The sequence below is a fragment of the Alexandromys fortis genome, unplaced genomic scaffold (genome assembly GCF_014885135.2).
Source record: "Alexandromys fortis isolate MF-2015 unplaced genomic scaffold, M_Fortis_MF-2015_v1.1 scaffold_10, whole genome shotgun sequence".
NCBI classification, from domain to species: Eukaryota; Metazoa; Chordata; class Mammalia; order Rodentia; family Cricetidae; genus Alexandromys; species Alexandromys fortis.
Window position 1 is genome coordinate 8,565,936 of NW_026067895.1, and position 22,494 is coordinate 8,588,429.

Genomic DNA, 22,494 nt, shown 5'->3' on the forward strand with positions numbered 1-22,494 from the left:
GATGCGTAGAGCAGTCACGACAGCAGACTGTACTGACATCTCCGGTTGAGTTCTTACACAAGAAGAGGAGTAACTTCCAAGAGCGGAAGTGAGCCGGCTTGGATAGCATAGCAGTTCTGACATCATGTGGAACAGAAACCCCAGCTGAGCTCCTTCATGCCGACAAATGATCAGAGATGACAAAGTGGCTGATTTGAAACAGGCATTGCCCCCAAACTCCATTTACTTCACAGCATGTTCTCCAAATGTCCAAGTCTGGACCGGGTGACCAACACCTGGGTTGGTGGGGCGGGAGGGGGAAATGGACAGAATGAGCCTGGCTGTCGCATGGCCTAGCTGCGTTACAACGAATGGAAGCAAGCCTAGACACATTAAAGTGAACAGTTCTATAGTAGATGGAGACAGGAATGGAGTTCAAATCTATTTCCTTTCTATTCCGTGGTCTTTCCCCCACTCCCACCCTCCTTGTCGCAGTTTATTATTATTTACTCCACATCCTCACAGGGACATTTTTCTACAGTGTTTCCTTCTTGAAATACATTCAGCAACTAGATGGTATTTCACCAAGAGACAAGTCGTCACAGTCAGTAGAAAAGAAAACAAATGCCTTGCCTAGGACTCGCAGAAGGGAAAAGACAGAGAGAACAAAAGCACTCTTGTGATTTATATGCCGTCCCTTTTGGCTCTGCAGAGTGTGGCAGGTTTTAGAAATGCCCGCTGCCCCATGAGAGGAGCGAACAAGGAGCAGTTAAACTCTGGCCTAAGCTTGCTGCTGCTACTGTGAAGAGACCACTTCACAGGCAGAGAGAGGAGCTCTCTGCCAACAGCGGACACTTAACGGCCTCCGCTACCTTTTGGTCTCATTTAATTTGCCCATTTAGACACCTTTCCCCTTATAGCCATTAATTAGCACAGGAAAAGGATGTTACAGATCATTTGGTTCAACCCCTCCTGCTCCAGATGGAAATGAGGGAGGATTATTAGCCAAGAGCAAGGTCACCTCGTCAGTGGTGGGCAGTCCCAGAAGTAGGTCCCAGGTTCCCTATTTGCCCAAATTGTACTTGCTCTAAGAAAGAATGATTATTAGTGTCAAAAGCTACCCAGTGACCAATACACCTTATTGTTTTTTCATCTGCATTCTGGAAATAAGACACATTTATTATGAAATTTCAACAAATATGCACCAGTCACTACTACAGGAGGCAGTCAAATTTGATAGCGCTGGCAAGATGTAGGACTCAGAGCTGACCTTGTGCAAAGTCTTCCTTGGGTATTTCTCTACCCAGCACCAGCTCCCCTGGACATGCTTCTCACTCCATAAAAAAATAGGAAGGGAGAGAGGGAGGGAGGAAGGGAGGCAGCCCTGATTTCTCCTAAGGCCTCATCACAATACCACACACAGTTTTGTGTATGTAGATACGTATGTATATGTAAACACACACGTACGGCTTCTAATAACTAAGACCTTCACATAAAATGAGTTTGTATTAGATAATCAGATAATCAAGGATCCACTTACAAGTTAGTTTCCCATGCCTCATAAATAGTATATCTAGATTAAGTTAAACTTGTTTTAGAGGCTTGATAATGAAGTGAGAAGGCAAAGAAAAACTTAAATTAGTATCTTCAGTAGATACGTGTTTCTATTCTCTTCCCTATGTGTCTTAGGGAAATGTGCCTCCCATCAGTCTCTTCTGTATACATGGAGTAAAAGTATTATATATAAAGATGTGTCTCAGTTACCTAAAGCTCACTGTGGGTTTCTAAGAGACCGTTGAGTATCCTTGATTTTCAACACTCCTATCACCAACCATGGCCAAATGCCTTGGGAACTCACTGGTAAGAAAGAAAATGGCTGGATCTCAAGGGAAACACTAGCTAATTCAGCCTCCAAGTCTATAAATGTCATTTCAGGTTTATGTCTTTGATATAAATTTTAATCTCCATCTGCTTTCATGTATTACTTTCTTGTATTACTCGGGGTCCTCTAAAGAACAGAACTGACGGAATGAATATGTCTGTTAAAGGGGGAGTTATTAGTGTTCTACAGAATATGATCTGGGCATTTCACCTATGGCCGTGTCACACTGGAGAGGGCAGAATCAGGTAGTTGCTCAGTACCTGAGGCTGGATGTCCCAGTGGTCCCAATATGGAGCTGACAGTCTGGAGGATTCCTGGAGAGAGGCTGGATTTTGCCCTACATTGGCGCCCCATAGAAACTGGTTCTCACCTCAATGCAGGGCAGCCACTCGCAGGAGATATTCACATTTAGTATGGCTCTTCCTGCTTCAAATAATCTGGTCAAGAAAATCTCTCACAGGAGTGTTCCTCAGTTTATTTTAGTTGACTTCAGATGCCATCAAATCGACAGATCAAGACTAGCCACCGTATTTCTCTAGTACAATTTCCCCCTTTTCCTTAGTCCATAGCACGTGAAGAAGACATTACCCAACGGAGCCTCTTTTCATAGTTAAAATCGGTAGCATCAAGACCGTGGCATGAAATATTGTAGTTGTCCTTATATTCAGTGTTTCACTGCGGTATCTGTTACCAGCTTATGAATAAATAGCGTTCTCTTCATATTGGGGCAAAGTGATGTAGCAGCCGCGGGCTGAGTTATGAGAAAATGAAGTAGACGGTCCAACACCATTACAGCATAAATGGTGCTATCTAGAAATTAAGGTAACAATGGACCCTAAATAGTAAGGCTATACCCACTTTCTAATTTTTTTTCTCCCTAAGAGATAACATGAAGCTTAAATTTACATTATGAATACAGCTTTCCTTTTATAAGCCGAAGCACATTATTTTGGGCCATTGAGCAAACTCATTTTTATTCATTGCCTTTTAAAGTTGACATTTAGCTTCCATAGCTGTACAGCAGCAAACAGCGAAAGAAATTTTAATATCCAAGAGAGTAGATTTCAGGCTACCACAGGATTCTACTGTGTGGCCTCCTGTAATTAATAATACATTTGCTGAAAGGAAGAATTGCGTATGGAATGAGTTGAAGAGGGATGGAGTTGCCCATGTGTTTATTTCCTTGCTCATACTCACAAATCAAATTACACAAGCAAAGCCGTTCTTGCAGTTCAAACTAGTAAGTGTTGACTTCTCGAAGACTTGTCTTCAAAAGCTAAAATCGACAACATTTGCGTCTACATGCCTCGAATCTCTAAATCAGATAAGATGGGAATGTGGCATTCCTCTTCCATCATAATTTGCTGTTGACCGTTAGAAACAGACAGTTTGTTGACGACGTACCTATGCCACAGCTACAGCATATCAGGCTCTTCAAGCGCCAGAACCCATAGGGGATGGGGATGTGGGCAGCCTTGCTCTTCAGAGCACGGAAGTCAGTGGGGAAGATGGTGATCCAAACCATTACACACAGAGATGAGTGATGTTTAGACAAAAGAGGTGCACAGGGCTGTGGATATCCAAAAGGAGGGACCTAACCAGGTCATGGGAATGGGGGTACAGGGAAGATCTTCAGGAAAATATGTCCTTTCAGGAGAGACTGCATGACTTCAGAATTGGGCATGTACATTAATCCCGCTTCTTCAAATACTCCATTAAAACTTCATATATATTCTTAAATACATAAATATATGCATCTATAAAAGTATATGTAAATATGGGTATATGTACACACATATATGTATACACACATATTACAACAATTAATGAAACAGAGGCCATGAATTTGAAAAAGAACAAGGAGAAGTATACAGGAAGCTTTGGAGGGCAGAAGGGGAAGGGAGAAATAATGCAATTATAATCTCAAAAAATAAAAAAAAATACTTTTAAAAACTTTATTTTTAGAATATTTTGGAAATTAGAGCCCACAAGAACACAGAAAGCAGAGAAAGGAGAAACAACCTTCAAGACCTCGAAAGAAGAGGAATGTGGCTTGGAAAAACTATCCTGGAATCAGCAAAAGGAGCTGAGAGGAAATACTTGCTTAGTGGTGAAGTTTTAATTGCTGTCTCCCTCCCAAGCCTCCCACTGCCTAGCAACTGCCTCACCCCTCCTTAGCGGGAGACTCACTGGTCATAAAGGGTAAAAAAAAGTTCTTGGTCAACAACACAAGCAAGAGATGCTCTAAGGTAGACTTGGTAATGATGTCCCAACATGATTGATTGTCCTGGTCTTCAACGACAAAGGCCTTTCACCCTTCATCTGGAAGACTGGGGTCCGGAAGACTGGGAGCCTCTACTAGGAATCTGGCAATGCTGCTGCTTTGAAAGAACTACTGGCATGGTCCCCTCTAGGGAAGCTCCAGGTCAGAAAGTCTCACAGGCTTTGAGTCTCACCATTGATCAAGTCTATAAATGTCAAATACTGATTACCAGTCTAGAAACATGCCTTCAGGATAGACAGACAGCTCTATCTATCAAGTGAAAAACGGGAAAGAAAAAAAAACAAGCACCTTGGAGAAAGAAGAATATGTGCATGAGGAAACAATGAAAAATAGTTATGAATATTCTAGATGCAGAAGAAAAATATCCTATGGGTGTGAACTCAGGTAACAAAAGATAAATTCAAAAGAAAGATAAGAAGATGCTACAAAACAACACAAAGTAAGAGAGAGAGAAAAGGCCAAGAAAATCAGAGGACCCAGACAGGCAACTCCATCTCCAAATAAAGGTTTTGCAGACTAGAGCACAGAAAGGGAGAAATAAACCATGAAATGCTTCTGACTTCAAGCAAGTCTATAGAGGAAAGGATCCAGCAGATTGGACACAAGGCCCACATCAGTTACCATAGTGAGCCCTGTAATATGTCACCAGACACCCCGAATGCCGTGATTCGATCATGAGTACACTTCCACGTATTTATACATTACGAACATGGCATCTTCTTTAGAAAAATGATTGGGTCAGAATTATTTTTGCAATGACAATTCTTGCTATCAGATAAATACATTTCTTTACCCATAAAAGTGTCTATGTCTTGCTTGCTGTATTGTCGATTTGCCTTGTTCACAGCTATGTTCTAGGACACTGCCACAAACACCCATTTAGCAAATACTGAACCATCACAAGAGATGGGAGGAAATGGGAGGCTAGATTCCTACAAGCCTCCTGTGCTCCGATGTCCTTTGGTTTAGGTTTGCTCCCACATTGTTAGAGAAAGAGCCTACTGTCTAGCCCAGAAGGCCTCAAACATGTTATCCTCCTGCCTCAGCCTCATCTCACAACTGCCAAGATCGCAGATGTGAATGAAGTACCCACAAGTCTTTGGTTACATTTGATCAACACATAACCTTACTTTGAGTGTCTCTGGTTACATTTGATCAACACATAACCTTACTTTGAGTGTCAGGGTTCAGGTACTGTTAACCACCAATTACTTTGTAACTCTTGCCTGAATGAAGCTTCCTTCATGTGGAGATTTCCATCCAGTCAAAGGCAAGCCATGGCTCTCTTGCACTTAAAAGCAAGAGACCTCTCCAGCTCTACATTTAGGCAGCAATTTTAATGAGACAGACAAATAGCATGGAAGTTAGCAAAGCACAACAGACAGCGATCTGTGAAAAGGACACATGTTCGCAGAGGGAGAGCTGCAGCAGCAACACAGATCATCTTTTATTACCTCAGCTGGAAGTGCGTGCGCACAGGACTCAATCATCGGCTCTGGCCATGAACGGTTTCCTCAGCTTCCTACGAATTGATCTTTTTTTTCTTTTTTTTTTTTTTGCAGTGTATGTTTGTTTGGTTTGTTTAGGAAGGTCTCACTATGTAACCCAAGCTGGCCTGGGATCCGCAACACTCACACCACAGCATCTCAAGTGCTGGCAATGTAAGCATGTGCCATCCTGCCATCATTTGAAGACTGCAAATGGCTGTTGGAGAATAGGAGGATACACGAATAAGTGCGGTTTTATTTGTTGGTGTCATTGTAGTTATGATTGTCATTTTTGTTAATTGTTACTATGTCTCTTTACGGACAAAAGTCTGTTATTAAGAAAGTCCAAAATTGTAAAGGACATTTTGTTGACCTTGGAACATCCCTCACCCCAATAGACAAGCTGTTGAATCAACATCTTGTACAATCAGCAGCAGTTTAGGGACAACTTACGGATTTCTCTGATCTGGTGGGCATCCCGTAAAAACATCCCGAAAGCCCGTGGGAGGCAGTTCCGGATCCCTGTAAGCAAGACAGTGTCTTTTAAGAAACACATCAGACTTCCACATTTGACATTTTAAAACCATTCAGAACTAATTTGGAACTGATGACTTTCAGAAAAATTTTTAAAGTTTGTGATATTTATATACTTTGAAACTAAAATAAACCAACAAGAGGTTTTAATATTTTTGTCATTACTTTGATTGTGTTTTCCAATAATTACAATGTAAAGCAAAGATTATTCTACGTACTTCTCTGGAGGGGGTACTCTGCCTGGTGTACGACAGCAGGTGTATCTACTATAGTTGCTACCCTCAAGGATTCACTCTGTCTCTTTCTGAAGAAATACACACGAAGAAATACCTGCAATCTCTTGTAAATCAGACTTAACAATACCCAAACTGCAAGACCAGCAGAGCAACTAATCTCAGTCAATGACAACTTACCTAATTCCCACTGGCAAGCAAAAATAGATGTGTTTCATACTTTATTTCTCCTAAACTTCAGAACAACCCTCTGAAGTAAGCATTTAAATTACTTCCGTTTGACATGTGTACAAACAAGATCATAGATGCCAAATACCTTTTATAAGTAAATTGTAGAAGCAAGGTTCAAACCCAAACAGTAAGAACCCTGAGCCAGAAAACAATATCAATAAAATGTGAGTTTTAGTTGAACTTTGGGTAAGGAAAACCTTCATTGGTAAATGATGGCGGGTGGAGAATCCTTTGGCAAACAGCGTAGCGAGTCAGCAGAAACCAGAACATTTGTGACCCAGTCCTTGGCATACAGCTGGGACTACTTGCCTCTTTCTGGTGAATAGAAACCTTTCCCGAAACTGTGCGTTCTACAAGCAGAAGAAGAGACAACAAGTACCTTTCCAGAATCCGGGGGCAGGTTGTTTCATCGTTTACTAAGGCCTTTTTCTTACTCTGCACCAAGTCTCTGTTTAAAAAAGCTTGGGACATCTGTTCATGTGTTTCTGATATCCACCTCTGGAGAAATAGAAGCCACATGGAAGAAAAATTAATTAATCACCAGCAAGGTCAGGCACTGAAACATTTCCCTACTAAAGCATATTCTAATTTTAATTACTGATTCCAGCTGACATTTCAAACTTAAAAAAAATAGCTCATAGCTATTGACTATCTCACCATGAGTATCCAAAATTAGCAATTCCTGTGTGTGGTTGGGAAATAATAATCAATTCATTTCTCCCATAAAATGGAAAGTGCTCATTCAATTAGGTCCTAATTCTTCCCAGTTGCCCTTCTTTTAACCCTTTCAGGATTGGTGTACTTTTTAAGTTCCCTAAGAAAACCCTAAAGGTCTTCCAGGTCTTCAAACACCACTGTCACCGTATTCTGTGCTGTCCGTTCTCTACCAAAGGATAATTCAGTGGGTTCTCAATCAATTATTACCATGAGGGACCATCTGAAAATTAGAAGATCTACTTAGACCGTGGGCAGAAGGATGGTGGGCAACATCTAGAGGACCTTAAGAATAGAAGTTCTTGTTCTCAAGGGCTGGAAGACTGTGGTGAGCTTAGGATTCACTATTATTACCATACAAACTTAGAGATCAGGATTTTTGGAAATCCAAAACAGAGAAGCAGAATTTATCACCAAGAAAATACATATTTTCCTATCCCAGAAGACTAGATTTCCCAAGACAACCCGTCAAACTCCAGAATACATTATACCCCAAAGAATATGTTTATAAAAAGAATTTTTAAAAAGAGTGGGAGAACTTAGGGAACCTGAAGTCCTCCACTGCAGGATTATCACAGCTATGGCCAACGGCTTCAGGACAGTTTGCTCTTAGCACAGTCTCTGCTGTAGCAATTCAAGGCCATTTTAACCAGTGTCTCTGGTCATGGTCCCCTGATCTAGGTCACGGCTCTCCAGATTCTCGGTTGTTCCCATCACTGATCTCAGAAGACCACAAGCTCCTGACTCACATGGCCTCCCCACATCACTTTCTCTGTTCCAATCCATACGCCATTATCTTTGTTCTTTTTTTTCCTTCTTGGATTTTCCTGCTCACAAATCAGGAGCAAGGAAAACTAGATTGGGCCTTGTATATTGCAACAAAAAGAAGACATATTTAAATGTCTCTTGGGGGGTGAGTTAGAAGCCATCATTTTGTTTGGAGGTATAAGATTTTAAAAATTCATTTTCCAACCCTCTGAAGGCTGTATGAAGTGAAGGTGTTTCCAGGCATGGAAAGTTTCAAACTCCACACCGGAGTCAAAATACAGCAAGTAGTACAGAAAGAGGTGAAGACCCTGTCTGGCCACAGAGTTGACTCAAAGTCTCCGTGTAAGTGAGGCAAATGCCACCCACTGATACTAGGTCTTGCTTCCTCCCCTTCAACAGTAGACTTTCTCATTTCAGCTGGATTCTTGGCATGTTGGACTACATTTCCCAGCCTCCCTTCACATGTAGACAATGTATGCACTGCACTATGGAACATTAGTGGGAATCTTTTATACAGCTTCCTGGGACAATCTCCTATATTCCTGTTCCTGCTAAGTGTAATGGGTTTCCAGCAGTCATTCTGGATCTTACCCAAGGAATGCAGAGCAGAAAGTTATGAGCCTAGATCTCTTGTGACCGTCTGTGAAATTTCCATACTAGTTCTGGTCTTCTATCCCCCAGACTTTTACACGAGACAATAAAACCTTATGTGAACAGCCCCTGTTGATTTCTGGGTTTGGATGCTCAGAACCAAATCTAATCTAATCCTAAACCATCTTAATGTGAAAATCACTTTTAATCTGATATAAGCATAATTCATAAAAGCACTTCCATATGTTCAAAGGTCTTTTGAGATATATATGTATATTTATCAAAGTGGAGATTGGCAATTTGGTGCATGAGACAGCTAAATCAACACAGCACAAACTCACAAGATAAACACTAAAATTTCCATTTGATTTGCATAATAAAGCCTGGCTTGAATCAAGTGACTTTTTTTTAAAAAAAAAATCAAATGTTTACAAGAAGCTCATTTCAAAATATCATAAATATTTCCTATTTTATTGAGAGTCAATTTTTTTAAGGATCTAAATTTCCAGAATAAACTCACCCATGAGTGGTGCATTTAAGAAAACCCAGTAGATTCAACATCTGCATAGCAGGTTAGGGGGGAAGGAATTTTTATTTTAATTTTATTATCTAAATTTTCACTTTTTTCTCCCCGTCCCCCCTTATCCCCAACCCAGCCCACCCCCAAGATCTCAATTTTCTCCCCGGCAATTTTGTCTATTTCCCATAGCCAAGAGGATAACTATATGATTTTCCTTGGGTTCACCTTCTTATTTAGCTTCTTTAGGTTCACCAGGTATACACTCCGCTTATGACTCCCCCGCACATTGCACACCTGAGGGGAGCCTGCCTGCTCGGTGTGCCTTACATCCTGTGGCTAGGTTCACTTCAGAAGCTCCTCCACTGGGAGTTCTTCTTGGTTCCTAGGGTCTAGAAAAGTCTGACTCCTCTAAAGGAAGTACAAATACTTCCCAAGTCAAGTTTCTCCCTCTGATACAACAGGTTGTTTCTGGGACTTTCTATCCCATCATCTTGGCAAGTATGAGCGACCCCAGCCGTCAGGGAACACTTTTGTCCCCCAGGTTATACCCTCAAGGCCCAAACTTAAGAGTTCATCCTTTCAGCTGTACTCACTACCTTCACTCTTTTTCCAGAAAATTCCTCCACCCTCCAAATACTTCTGGCCACTTCTTTTCAATTACTTGTTCATTTAGCTCTAAGACACCAAAGCATTGAAATCTAGTTCTTTCCCAAGTGCTCGGTGTGGTCTCCATGAGAAGCATGTCACCTCTGGAATAAGGATGAGCTCTTTGATCATTAACAAAGAAGTTCTACTTGAGCCTGTTAAATAGCACTTTTAATCAAGGATGAAGATTTTTGCATCATTACCAAAAAAATCATCTTCATCACCAGCTAATACCAAGATATCATAAAAGTTCTCTATTTAAAAATCAGCAGCTAGAGCCAGGTGGTGATGGCACATGCTTATAATCCCAGCACTCAGGAGGCAGAGGCAGGCGGATCTCTGTGAGTTCAAGGGCAGCCTGGTCTACAGAGCTAGTTCCAGGACAGGTTCCAAGACTACACAGATACCCTGTCTCAAAAAGAAAGGAAGAAAGAAGGAAAGAAAAAAAGAAAGAAAGAAAGAAAGAAAGAAAGAAAGAAAGAGAAAAAGAGAAAAGAAAAACCAATCACCAGCCATTTCATTCCAGAAGCTCCAGAATTCCTTTTAACCCTGCTGTAGCCTCCAGGAACCCTTCTTCCCACTCCACTTCCATCCCCTGGGGATTCTGACTCTTGGTGTGTACACAGGATGACACAAGCTCTTTCTTGATGCTCCTCTCAGCCTTGATTTCTAGCCCATCTCCATCCCTTTGTGTCACTTAAAGACCTGAAGAAACACTCTCTAGCAGCTACCACACAGGCAGCCATCACATTTGCCTAGGATCCAGAGCGGGCAAGGACAACCAAACAGAACACCCACCCAACAAAGACAAGACCAGATACCTACACATCAAGAAACACCTCAGTTACCATAACTCCAGATACTTAGATTCCAGCACACAAAAATACAAACATGAACAACCAAGCCAGCATGTGTCCTCAAGAATACAGCAACCCTACTGCAATAGGCTGGGAGAAAAGCAATTTATTTGAAGCACAAGACAAGGAGTTTGAAATAGCAATTACAAATATGTTCAAGGACTTCAAAAAGAATATGAATAAATGCCTTAATGAAGATCATGAAAACACAAACTGTTGAATGAAATAATGAAAATAATCCAAGACATGAAAGCATATTTAACAAAGAAATAGAAACACTGAAGAAAACCCAAATTGAAATAAAAATGGAAATGAAAACCTTAGAATATCAAATAAAAACCTCAGGGATAAGCTCATCAACATATTACAAGGCATGGAAGAGAGAATTTCAAGTTCTGGAGACAAGGTAGAAGAAAAAAGATAGTGCAGTCAAAGAAAATGCTAAATCAAAAAAAAAAATCCAGGCACTAAACATGCAGGAAATCTGGGACACTATAACAAAAAAGACAAAAACCTATAAATAATAGGGATAGAAAAAAGAGAAGAAATGCAGGTCGAAAGCACAGAATATAGTTTTGAAAAATAGTTTCTTCAATCTACAGTAAAAAATGCCTATCAAGGTACAAACGAACACCACGTAGACAGGAAGAGAAAAAATATTCCCTACAACACATTAATAACTAAAACACTCAATGTTCAAAACAAATAAAGGATATTATAAAAGCAAGAAAGACCAAATTACATAGAAAGGCAGTCACATTAAAATAACACCTGGCTTTTCAAAGGAAACTGAATTCCAGAAGGGCCTGACAGATGCTCTAACAAACTCAAGAGACCACAGATGCCAGCTCAGACTACTATATCCAGCAAAACTGTCAATCACAATAGATGAAAAAAGAAAAACATCCTATGATTAGAAAACAAATTTGAGCCGGATTTATCTACAAATCCATCTCTACAGAAGTCACTAGAAGGAAAATTTTGGTTTGAAAAAGTTAACTACACTCAACAGAACACAAGGAATAAATAATCCCAGTAAATAACAGAGGAGGGGGAAATCCATACCATTACAACAAAATAACAAATCAATAAATACAGCTCATTGATAACTCAGTATTAATGGTCTCAGTTCCCCCAATAAAAAGACACAGACTAACACAGATTGTATTAGAAACTAGGGCCCATCTTTCTACTGGTCAAAGAAAGACACTTCATCATCAAGGATATGCATCACCTTCAGGAAAAAGAGATGGTTCAGCAGTTAAGAACACTGCCTGCTCTTCTAAAAGACCTGAGTTCAATTCCCAGCAACCACATAGTGGCTCATAAACATCTGTAATGAGAGCTGGTGCCCTCTTGAGGAAGAGACCTGATCACTGATCCTCGTCAACTTAGACCATTAAACCCAATATGGACAAGTTCAACAGAACCACCATATACAGGCTTCCCATGCATGCTACAGTATTGCCAGGGTATAAATTTCATTCATTCATTCATTCATTTATTCAAGGACAAAGGAAAAAGTAGTCCAAGCAAATGGATACAATAGGCAAACAGGTGTCACCATTTTACATCTGGGAAAATAGATTTCAAACTAAAACTACTGAGAAGAGATAAGGAAAAATACTACATATTCATTAAAAAGATACCAATGGATATTATAATTCTGAACATTTATGTTTATAACATAAGGACAGCCAAGTCAATTAAAAAAAAAAAACCACCAATACTGCTGAAATCACATCTTTGTTCTCACATAGTGAAGGTGGGAGACTTTAATGTTCTACTCTCACCAGTGGACAGGTCATCCAGACAAAAACTACACTGAGAAATACCAGAATTAAATAATGCCATAAATCAAATGGACCTAACAGAGACATATGGAACATTCCACCTGAACACCAAAGAATATTCTTTCTTTTCAGTAGCTCATGGAACTTTCAACAAAATTGACCACATATTTAGGCACAAAGAAAGTATCAACATCTAAGAAAATTGAAATAACACTCTGCATCCTTTCTGACTACCGTAAAAGCTAGATAACGACAACAGAAAGAAACAGAAAGTCTACAAATTCATGGAAATTGAACAACTCACTACTGAAGGAAAATCGGGTCAACAAAGAAGAAAATTAAAACGTTTTAGAACTGGATAAAAATAAAAACACAACATACCCACACCTATGAAGATGATGAAGGCGGTTCTAAGAGGCGAGTTCACGGCATTGAAAGCCTACATAAAAACTGGAGAGATTTCACACTACCCACCTAATGACACGCCTGAAAGCTCTAGAACAAGCAGAAATGATACCCCCAAAGGAGCAGATGGAAAGAAACAATCAGACTCGGGGCTGAAATAAATGGAATAGCAACAAATAAGCAAAAACAAAACAAAACAAATAAAAAATGAAGAATTGGTTCTCCGTGAAAATCAACAAGACTGACAAGCCATTAGCCAAATTAACCAAAAGGCAGAGAGTGGAGATCCAAATTAATACAATTAGAAATGAAAAGGGTGGATTACAACAGAAGCTGAGGAGAGCCAGAGAATCATAAGGATATTCTGCATTCATAATAACCAGAGATTGGAAACAGCCTACACACCCATCAACTGACATACAGACGATGAAATGTGGTACAGGTGTGCAGATAGATTATTATTCAGCTATGAAAAATAAAATTTACAGACAAATGGGTGGAGCTAAAAGCAGTCTTCTTGAATGAGGTGACCCAAACCCCAAAAGGCCATTTAATGTACATTTCCTCTTAGATGTGGATGTTAACTGTAAACTTTTCCTCTGTGTGCTACAGTCTGAATAGCCACAGAGGTCAGGCACTTAGTAAGGAGCCAGGTGGGAGCAGAGGATCTCTCTAGGAAGGGGAATTGAAATATAATGTTATGGAGTGACAAAGGGAAAGTTAGAAAATGGAGAGGGTGACAAAGAAGGGTAAAGAAGGAAATATAGGGAGGGATGACTAACACTAAAGGCCATTTGAAAAAAATAATATGGAAAACTCTTGTGGAAGCATCTTAAAAGTTACACATATATAGAAGGACTCTAAGTGGAGTCACCAAATAATAGGGAAGAAAATGCACCAACTAGACCTCTCATGCCACCAAGTAAAACCTCCTGTTCTAAGAATGGGTTACAGGAGAACCCATGGGACCCCCAAACATCACAGGCTATTGCCAAGGCTTTGGGTTCCTTTCTACAACTGCAGGTAAGGCCCCATTACTGAAGACAACACGTTATGTCATTGGACACAGGGAAGTCAAGCTGGTGCCTAACTAGAAGCTTCACCCTTACTGACTACCATCCATGGTACTGGAAGTTACTCTGCACACTACTGGAGGAAAAAAGATGATCATCCACCCAGCTACAAACCTGAACACCTACAACTGACCTGCCTGCAAAACAAGCTGGTGAAACAGGGGCACAAACGTTATGATAGTAACCAAGAATCTTTCCATTGGATTTAAGGCCCAGTCCATAAGATAAAACACATTCTGCTGATGGAGCCAAAAACCTGAGATTAGGTCAAAGGACTTAAGGAAATTCTACCACTATAATTCTGCTACAGGAACATAGCAATAAAATGATTCCTAGCAATATACTACTAAACCCATAGATAAGTGCCTTGCTCAGCCTACATCAGAGAAGCTTTTGGAAGTATATTAGGGTTAACACAGAGATCCACAACTAGACGGTGTGAAGATAGTACGAGACTTTGGAGCACTCAGTCATAAATAGGATTTATTCATCAAATTCCTCTCTCCCCTAAAAGTGTTGGGGATCCATGAGGAAGAGGAGGCAGAAGGACTGTAAAAGCCAGAGGTCATAGATGACTCCAAGGAAAGTGTCGTCTAGGCACAACAAGACTGATCTATTCATGAATGCATAGAAATTATAGCAGCATGCCCGATACTTGAATACATCCAAGCCAGAGAGGGTCCCAGTACTGAGAGAGGGAAGTGGACACAGGGTCCCACCCCTAGTCACAAAGATATCTACAACCAACACCAGCTGGCAAAGGGAAAACTGGTTTTCTCCAACAGAGTTTCCCTAGGTATAATAACCACAATTCAGGGCAGGACTCATGCCCAGGAGCAGTTGGCCAATGTCAAAGAAACACAACGATATTTTTGTGTACGTTTTCCTTTTCTGTGTTTTGGCATTCTTTTGTTGTATTGGTCTTTTGTATATTTGTGTTGATTTTAGTTTCTGTGTTTTGTAGGACTTATCTGCTAATTTTTGTTTTTTCTTGTGTTTTTATTTTTGTTCCTTGTGGCTTCTGTTCATTTGCTTGCTTGCTCTTGAAAGAGAGCACACACAAAGTTGGATGGGGAGGGAATGGGAAGAACTGGCAGAAGTTAGAGAAAACATGATTAAAATCTATTGAATGAAATATTTTTAATTAAAGAGTTGGAGAAAATGGAAAAATACAGTCTGCTTTATCTATTTAAAAAAAATGTCAGCGGTGGTGGCGCACGCCTTTGATCCTAGCTCTCGGGAGGCAGAGGCAGGAGGATCTCAGTGAGTTCGAGGGCAGCCTATTCTACAAACCTAGTTCTGCTCCAAGGCTACACAAAGGAACTCTCTCTTGAGAAAGCAAAAAAAAAAAAAATAAACAAGTGAAGTAATTAATTAATTAATAATGATAACAAAGCACCAAGAAGGTCACTCTTGTTTCTCAGCAGCTGTGCTGCCCGTGGAGACCCTAGCTCTACATCCACATCTAGTTTAACTCAGGACCTAAAGGACCCTAGAAAGGTCCCCACCAATAAAACCAACACTGCTTTGAACAAATAAGATTCATAGAATACAATCAGAAAAAAATAATTTCATTTTCCCTGCTACCTGTTGAAGCTGGCTTTTATAAGATGTATTTTGGTTTTTTGTTTGTTCTGTTTCATTTTGTTTTTCTTGCCCCTAAAATAAATAAATCCTGGGTAATCTCTATTTTGTTCTCTGATCATCCTGAAATATCTAAAAAAAAAATCACTTCCTGTCCTGAGATAGTCCTGGTGAAGGAATTAATAGTAGACAATTACAAAAGCACCTTCTAGCTGTTCGGTTGTCTGGAGTAGGGGGTGGAGTAGAGCGGGGGGGGGGGGTAGAAAATCAGTCAATTGTACCCTATACTTCAATTGTACCTTATACTTCACCTTCCCATTCCCTTCCACAGTCTGTTCAAGACCCAGAGTAATCTACATACCTTAGCAGAGAAAAGCTTTGGCCTTACATGAAATTCATCACTTTGATCTGATATTCTAATTATTGGAACACGACCAATTGGCTTTTTATGATCTGACCATAAAATTGATGGTACTTGTACCAGATATTATTTTATGTATATACAGCGGAATGTTTTTCAGCCCCAAAGAAAAATGGAACTAGCAAGAAACTGGATGAAACTGGAAAATATTGTATTAATCAATGTTACCCAGGCTCGGAAAGACAAATGCCATATGCTCGCCCTCATATGCAGATTCCAGCATATAACTGTTAAATATTTATATCTAGGTGGGAGTAAATATGTAAAGGCCAGGAAACTAGAAAGAAATCCATGAAATTATAAAGAAAAAAAGAAGTAGCTCCAAGGAAAGGTGCAGGAAAGACAATAGACCTCTGTGGGGAAGGAAAAAAATGAGGCAAAACGGAACAGTGGAGAAAGGAGACAGAAATGAGGAGACGATGTGGGACGGAGACAGAAATAGCTAAATTAAGTATTATGAAAATACCATATGCAAACCTGGTACTTTTTTTTTATTTGGTTAAGTGTTTATTTTGATGTCTGTAAGTGTTTTTGCTTACATGTTTGTATACCGTGTGTGTGCTTGGTTGTTTATTTTGATATGTTTAAGTGTTTTGCTTACATGTTTATCTGTGTACCATGTGTGTGCTTAGTGCCTGTGGAGGTCAGAGTAATGAATTCCCGGAACTCGAGTTCCAGAAAGTTGTCAGCTGCCATGTAGGTACTGGGAATTGAACCTGGTTCCAGCAAGGGCTTTTAACCACTGAGCTATCATCTCTCCAGATGTTGCTCTGTAAGATCATTTTAAACAAATAAAATATTTAAATAAAGGAAATAAGTATTAGGAATAAATTATGACCTACTCTGTGTAGGCACTGACTCAATGGGGGAGAAGTAAGTTGAAGGTGAATCAATGCTGAGCTGAATTTTCAAATTTAAATTTTCAAGGATTTCATATATTAGTATTATATTTGTATTATTCCAAGCCCCTCTCTCCTCTCTATGGCTCCTCTCATGTTACCCCTACCTCTAAAACTAATGATTTTGTAAGCATAATAGAAGGAATACTTTCATGAAGCAATATAAACAGATAGTGGAGGCAAAAAGAGTCCAGATGTGTGCATGTTCCACCGTGTATGTATGTCTGTGGCAGTACCATTTAAGTCCCATTAATGAACTGTAACCCTTATAAACAAACTGATGTATGTTTAAAAAGAAAACTAGTTCATACCAGTGCTAAATTAAGACTTGGTGACTGGTGCCTAAATGGAACATCAAAGGCGAGTGATCTGATCTAAATGATGGGTGCCCTGCTTTCATCCCTGTCCCAAATCCTTAGAAATTGCAGAGAAGATGTTTGGTAAAAGAATTAAACCCACAGATGCAGCAGAAATCAGACGAGGACCACTCAATGGGCCAAAATGTATATAGAACTCCTCAAAGAGGAAAGGCAGATGCAGTTATCCTGATGCTAGAAAAGATGGTCCAAAGGAGTTCCAGAAGAGGATGCACAGAAGGCTGCTATCAACCTCACATTAGGAGGATGCAGGTCAGGAAAAAAAGAGGTGGCCCTGGCTCAGCAGCCCACTGCCCAATGCCTTCCTTTGATAATGGCACTTTGATAATGGTTTGTCTGTAAGATTCTGGTTTGTGTGCCTCCTTCAGATATCTAGGCAGGAAGACAAGAGACATTTTGTTGCAGGATATTTGATCACATTGTGAAATCCCAAGACTCACTTAACAAAATCAACCTTGGATCAGGGGGCAGAGCCAGCAACTAGTTGACAGGAATTAACCCTAGAGAGTATGGAGGAGCCAGGAATATGGATAGAGAGACACACAGGAAGAAGTAGGGGAGGAACTTAAGAGTTTCACGGTCTTTTACTGGGGGGAGGGGTTGGGATGGCTGGAGAGATACTTTCTTGGTGGGTCTCTGGCCCAAAAGGAAGGTCAGCTAGTTGCTACTGGACCTCTCTGAGCTACAGGTATTCACTCCAACATCTGACTCCCAAATCTTTATTGGTAAGTAGAATGATAGAAACTTAGTTAAAAACACCACTCGGTGCCCAATGTAGGGAGAAAGACACCTTCAGATTGGTTTCATAAATAGATAAATGGCCAATAGTTAAGCAGGAGAGGGAGGTGGGACTTCTGCAGAGAGGCAGGAACTCTGTGGGGAATGAGACACAGAGGAAATCAGATGTATAAGTACTGCGGAGCGGTAATGAGCCATGTGCAGAACATAGATTAATATAAATGGGTTAATTTAAGTTTTAAGAGCTATTTGGGTGTCTATAACTCCAGTTCCAGGGGATCTAACACCCTCACATAGATATGTGAGCAGGCAAAACACCAATGCACCTAAAATAATTAAGTCATTAAAAAAAAAATCAAAGGGCTCGTTGGGAACAAGCCTAAGCTAAGCCAGCTTTCATTCTTAATAAGAAGTCCCCATATCATTATTTGGGGGTTGGTGATTCAAAGAAAGTTTGGCTATAGCATCTTTAAGATGGCAGTGTCAAATTACCATCTGCTAAGTCACAAGAGGCATCTTTAAGATCACACTGTAAATTACCATCTACTAAGTCAAAGGCAAATATCTGAACTAACCAAGTGAGTTATACTCAAGTGTCTGAGATCTGATACAATTATTTCTTCTTATTTCCCCTTTAGAGTCATTAAATTTCAGTGCCATGTTTCCCACCAACATAGTTCATATTTAAGTATATTAGTCATTTTTAAAGTCTTTAATATTTTTATCAGACAAATACTAATTTATGAATTTATAGGCTGTGATGTTTCAACTCATTGCATTGTACAATGACCAAATCTGCGTAATTATTATATCCATTGCCTCAAATGTCTACCATATCTTTAAAGACTTGCAAAACCTTCTCTTTTTATTTATTGCAAAATCCCATTGCTATGAACTCGGTTCTGTGCAATAGGACACAAACACTCATTCCCCCTACCTACTGGCACTTGGTACCAAGTTACTCACTCTCTCCACCCTCCCCCACTCCCACCCTTCCTCTCCAAACCTCTGGTAAAAGTGTCTAACTTTCTTCTTGAACTTTATTTAATTCCACATACATAAGATCTTTAGTTTAAGGGGAACCACAAAGCACCTCTTGAAAAGTGGTCTTTATTTATCCAGTGACTCCCACCTCAACGTCAGAGTTGCTTCACCAGGTAAAAGTATGTGTGCATATCCTTGTGTATACACACACACACACACACACACACACACACTAATAAGTATAATAATAATAAAAATAATTATGATGATGATGCCTCAAACATAGTTAATCAATGTAGCCCTTCCTTCCTCCCTCCCTCCCTCTCTCCCTCCCTTCCTCCTTTCCTTTTCTCCTTCCTTCCTTCCATAATTATGTATTGAGTACAGACTCAATGTGTTGGACACTGCTTTAGGAATTAGGGCTCTAAAAGGAACCAAACAGAGTGATGATCCTACATTTATAGAGCTTGTACTCTAGTAGAAGGAGACAGACTACAGTTAAGTCTGAAACGTGGCTGGTGATCTGCAAAGAAACCCAAAGTGATGACAGAGAACAGAGAGGGTTCAGAGACTGAGCTTCCCTTTTACATGCAAATCTGTAACTGGTCCTTGAGTAAACAAGACTTCTTCCTGGGAACAACTGGAAAACAAGCATCCTTCCTCCTCCAGCCACTGCCCCTCCTCATTCATTTGGAGGAGCTGGTCCTTTTTTATGCTTGGTGAAATAGAAAACTAGCTCCAGGACTTTTCTGGCTACCAGCTCTGGCTGTTTCTTTCCCAAGAAGAGTCTTGCTAAGTAGGTTTCATGCTCAGTCCCTTATACAAAGGTCACATTTCGTTTAAAGCTGAAGAATCTTTGTCTTGGGGTTGCTTTGGCCTGATCTGCTTCAGTGGGGACAGGGGGCATAGTTGTCTTCCTGCCCTCTTGGAATTGGTCCCTGCTCTCCAGAACCCCCTTGTCTGAGTGGGGATGATAGGTGCTGGTGGCAGGGTATCGGGATGTGGGGCAGAAGAGAGACAGACTTAATAATCAGTGCAGGGTGCGATCAAGTTCTTGCTTCCTCTGGGGATGTCTATGCTTTACCATCCACTCCTGACATTTATGACTATTCAAAGATGACCTTCTTTGAATTCTTTGGTAGCTTTGAGATCCACTCTGGGAAGAATAAAAGGTCTCATATCTCATGATGCAAGATGATTCTGGCAGGATTTTAAAATACCGTTCCACAGGTCATGAATTTGAGGTGGGAAAAAAACAGGAGGAGTTGGAGAGGGGGAGAGGATGGAAATTATGCCAGTGCAGGAGTTCTGTGCAAAATTCTGAGAAATGTAAATGAAATAATATCCTGCTTCTACCCCTGGAAATCTAGGTGGTCTTCTTTCTACCCCACAGGAGGACAGGTTCCAAAATAACCACATGTCATCTCTTCCTTCCTTGTGGCACACACTTGACTCACAAAAGCCACTTCTTGGCCCAAGGACATCCTTACTCCACTCCTAGTGTTGAGGGCCATGGAAGCATACAGCAGGTGATAACTAGTATTCAGATGTCAACCCACCAGAGGAATGATTCTCTGATGGAGGAGAATCCCACCCAGGCATGGCCTGCAGGACTGCCAACTCTGGAAACTGTAGCTCTTGTCTGTAATTTTGCACTTGCTTAAGCAGCTACGGTGTCTCCCCATTTTGCACTTGCTTAATTAGCTACGGTGTCTCCCCAATACCTGCACTGTAGTGTGCAATTTCATTTGATATGATGTGTAATCTCATGATTGCATGTCTGTCTTATTGGCACATATATACATAGATGGTCAGGAAGATGATGTCCCATTAAGCTGTATAATTTTGATATGTAAAAAATATACTAGGACACGCTTCACAACTAGATCTGTTGTCCTATGAGGACTGTAAGGCACTTAATAGCCTACTTTGTTTTTTTCATTCAAACTAACACAAGAAAATAAAAATTTCTCTTCTAAGACAAACTGAACACAACTAGCTCATTTTTACCTCAGGGTAAGTTCAAATTATATTAGATATTTCTGTAAATGGATCATAAGTTTAAAACTGTATAGTAGTGCACAAGGTTAGAGTCTCAGGTGTGCTGATATTTTGTTTGTGCTATAGCAAATAAAGCTTGCCTGAAGGTCAGCATGCTGAGCTAGCCACACTAGTTAGCCACAGAGGCCAGGAAGTGGTGGCACATACCTTTAATCCCAGATTATTAATTGGGAGACAAAGACAGATGGATCTCAGTGAGTTCAAGGCCACCCTCAGCCATGCTAAATTGATTCAGTCTAAAAGAGAAACAGAGTCAAGTGGTGGTGGTTCCCACCTTTAATCCTAGGATTTGGGAGGCACACGCCTTTAATCCCAAAAGTAAGGAGATAGAGACAGGAAGGGATATAGCTGGGCAGAGAGAGGAATATAAGACAAAGAAAAAACAGGAGTTCAAAGCGTTCAGTCTGAGGACTTGTAGAGACAGGATAGCCCATTCAGTCTGAGGATTCATAGAGACAGGAGCTCAGTCCCTTTCAGTATGAGGATTTTGTAGAAGTAAGAACTTTAGTGGCTGGCTGCTTTGCTTCTCTGATATTTCAGCTTTTACTTGCTAATATCAAACTCTAGGTATACATAGATAGATAGATAGATAGATAGATAGATAGATAGATAGATAGATAGATAGATAATAGATCACTAGCTAGATGATAGATAGATAGATAGATAGATAGATAGATAGATAGATAGATAGATAGAGAACTTGATATATGCAGTGAGATGTGTATTATTTCAAGCAAGATTACAGAACAGTCAGGATGCAGTGTATGGAGATCAACAAGCTAACGAACTCATTGTGGAGCAGTGGGACAAATGCAGGTGGCAGAGCTTAAAGGAGTATTTGTGTCAGGAGCCATGCAAGGGGACCAACAAGCAGCATTAGAACTCATGGTGAGCCTTGGACAGGCAAAGCCCTGAGGACTACATGTCCTGAGGACATCATGCCGTTATTAAGCATAGCTCTGAGTGTTGCCCTTCACACACTACATCCCTCATCATCTATGGGTCATATGAAAACTCTCGGGGGACTTCTAGCCCTTCACTGGGCAGTGTTACTCATACTTAAAATAATAGTGATTGACTTTTTCCAAGTTTTGCTGCTGAAGCAGATTAATGATTCAACCACCCTTAGGAAGAATTTAGGCATGTAGAATTGTTAGGTTTGGTTAAGGTGTTTTGTTAATGGCTTTGAGGTGGAAAACCTTGGGGAACAATTTAAGGTTTAGAAAGGCACATAGTTGAGTGAGGGACTCATTGAGGTTAATAAACAAGGACAATGACAGCCTGGCTATTGCCGGATAATGTATCCTTCTTGCTAGGATGGACTGGTGATCAAAGGCGATGATTATTTCTTGCACCCATTTCTGCCTTCAGCTTCCCGTTACAGAAAACTGTCGATGAATGGGTATGCACCCTGATGATTTAAAAGAGAGCTGA

The 22,494-nt window shown here is 40.3% G+C and overlaps 1 protein-coding gene across 2 annotated transcripts in view; it reads right to left on the reverse strand.

Moving 5' to 3' along the window:
- The window catches only part of Cfap95 (cilia and flagella associated protein 95), a 90,538-nt gene that overhangs the window by 33,264 nt on the left and 34,780 nt on the right, over positions 1-22,494 (reverse strand). For both annotated transcript variants that reach the window (XM_050157108.1, XM_050157115.1), the window contains exons 3-4: positions 7,010-7,128; positions 6,086-6,154 (exon numbers count right to left, since the gene is read on the reverse strand). In XM_050157108.1, the coding sequence (XP_050013065.1) occupies positions 6,086-6,154; positions 7,010-7,128 (188 nt within the window). The remainder of the gene's footprint in view (positions 1-6,085; positions 6,155-7,009; positions 7,129-22,494) is intronic.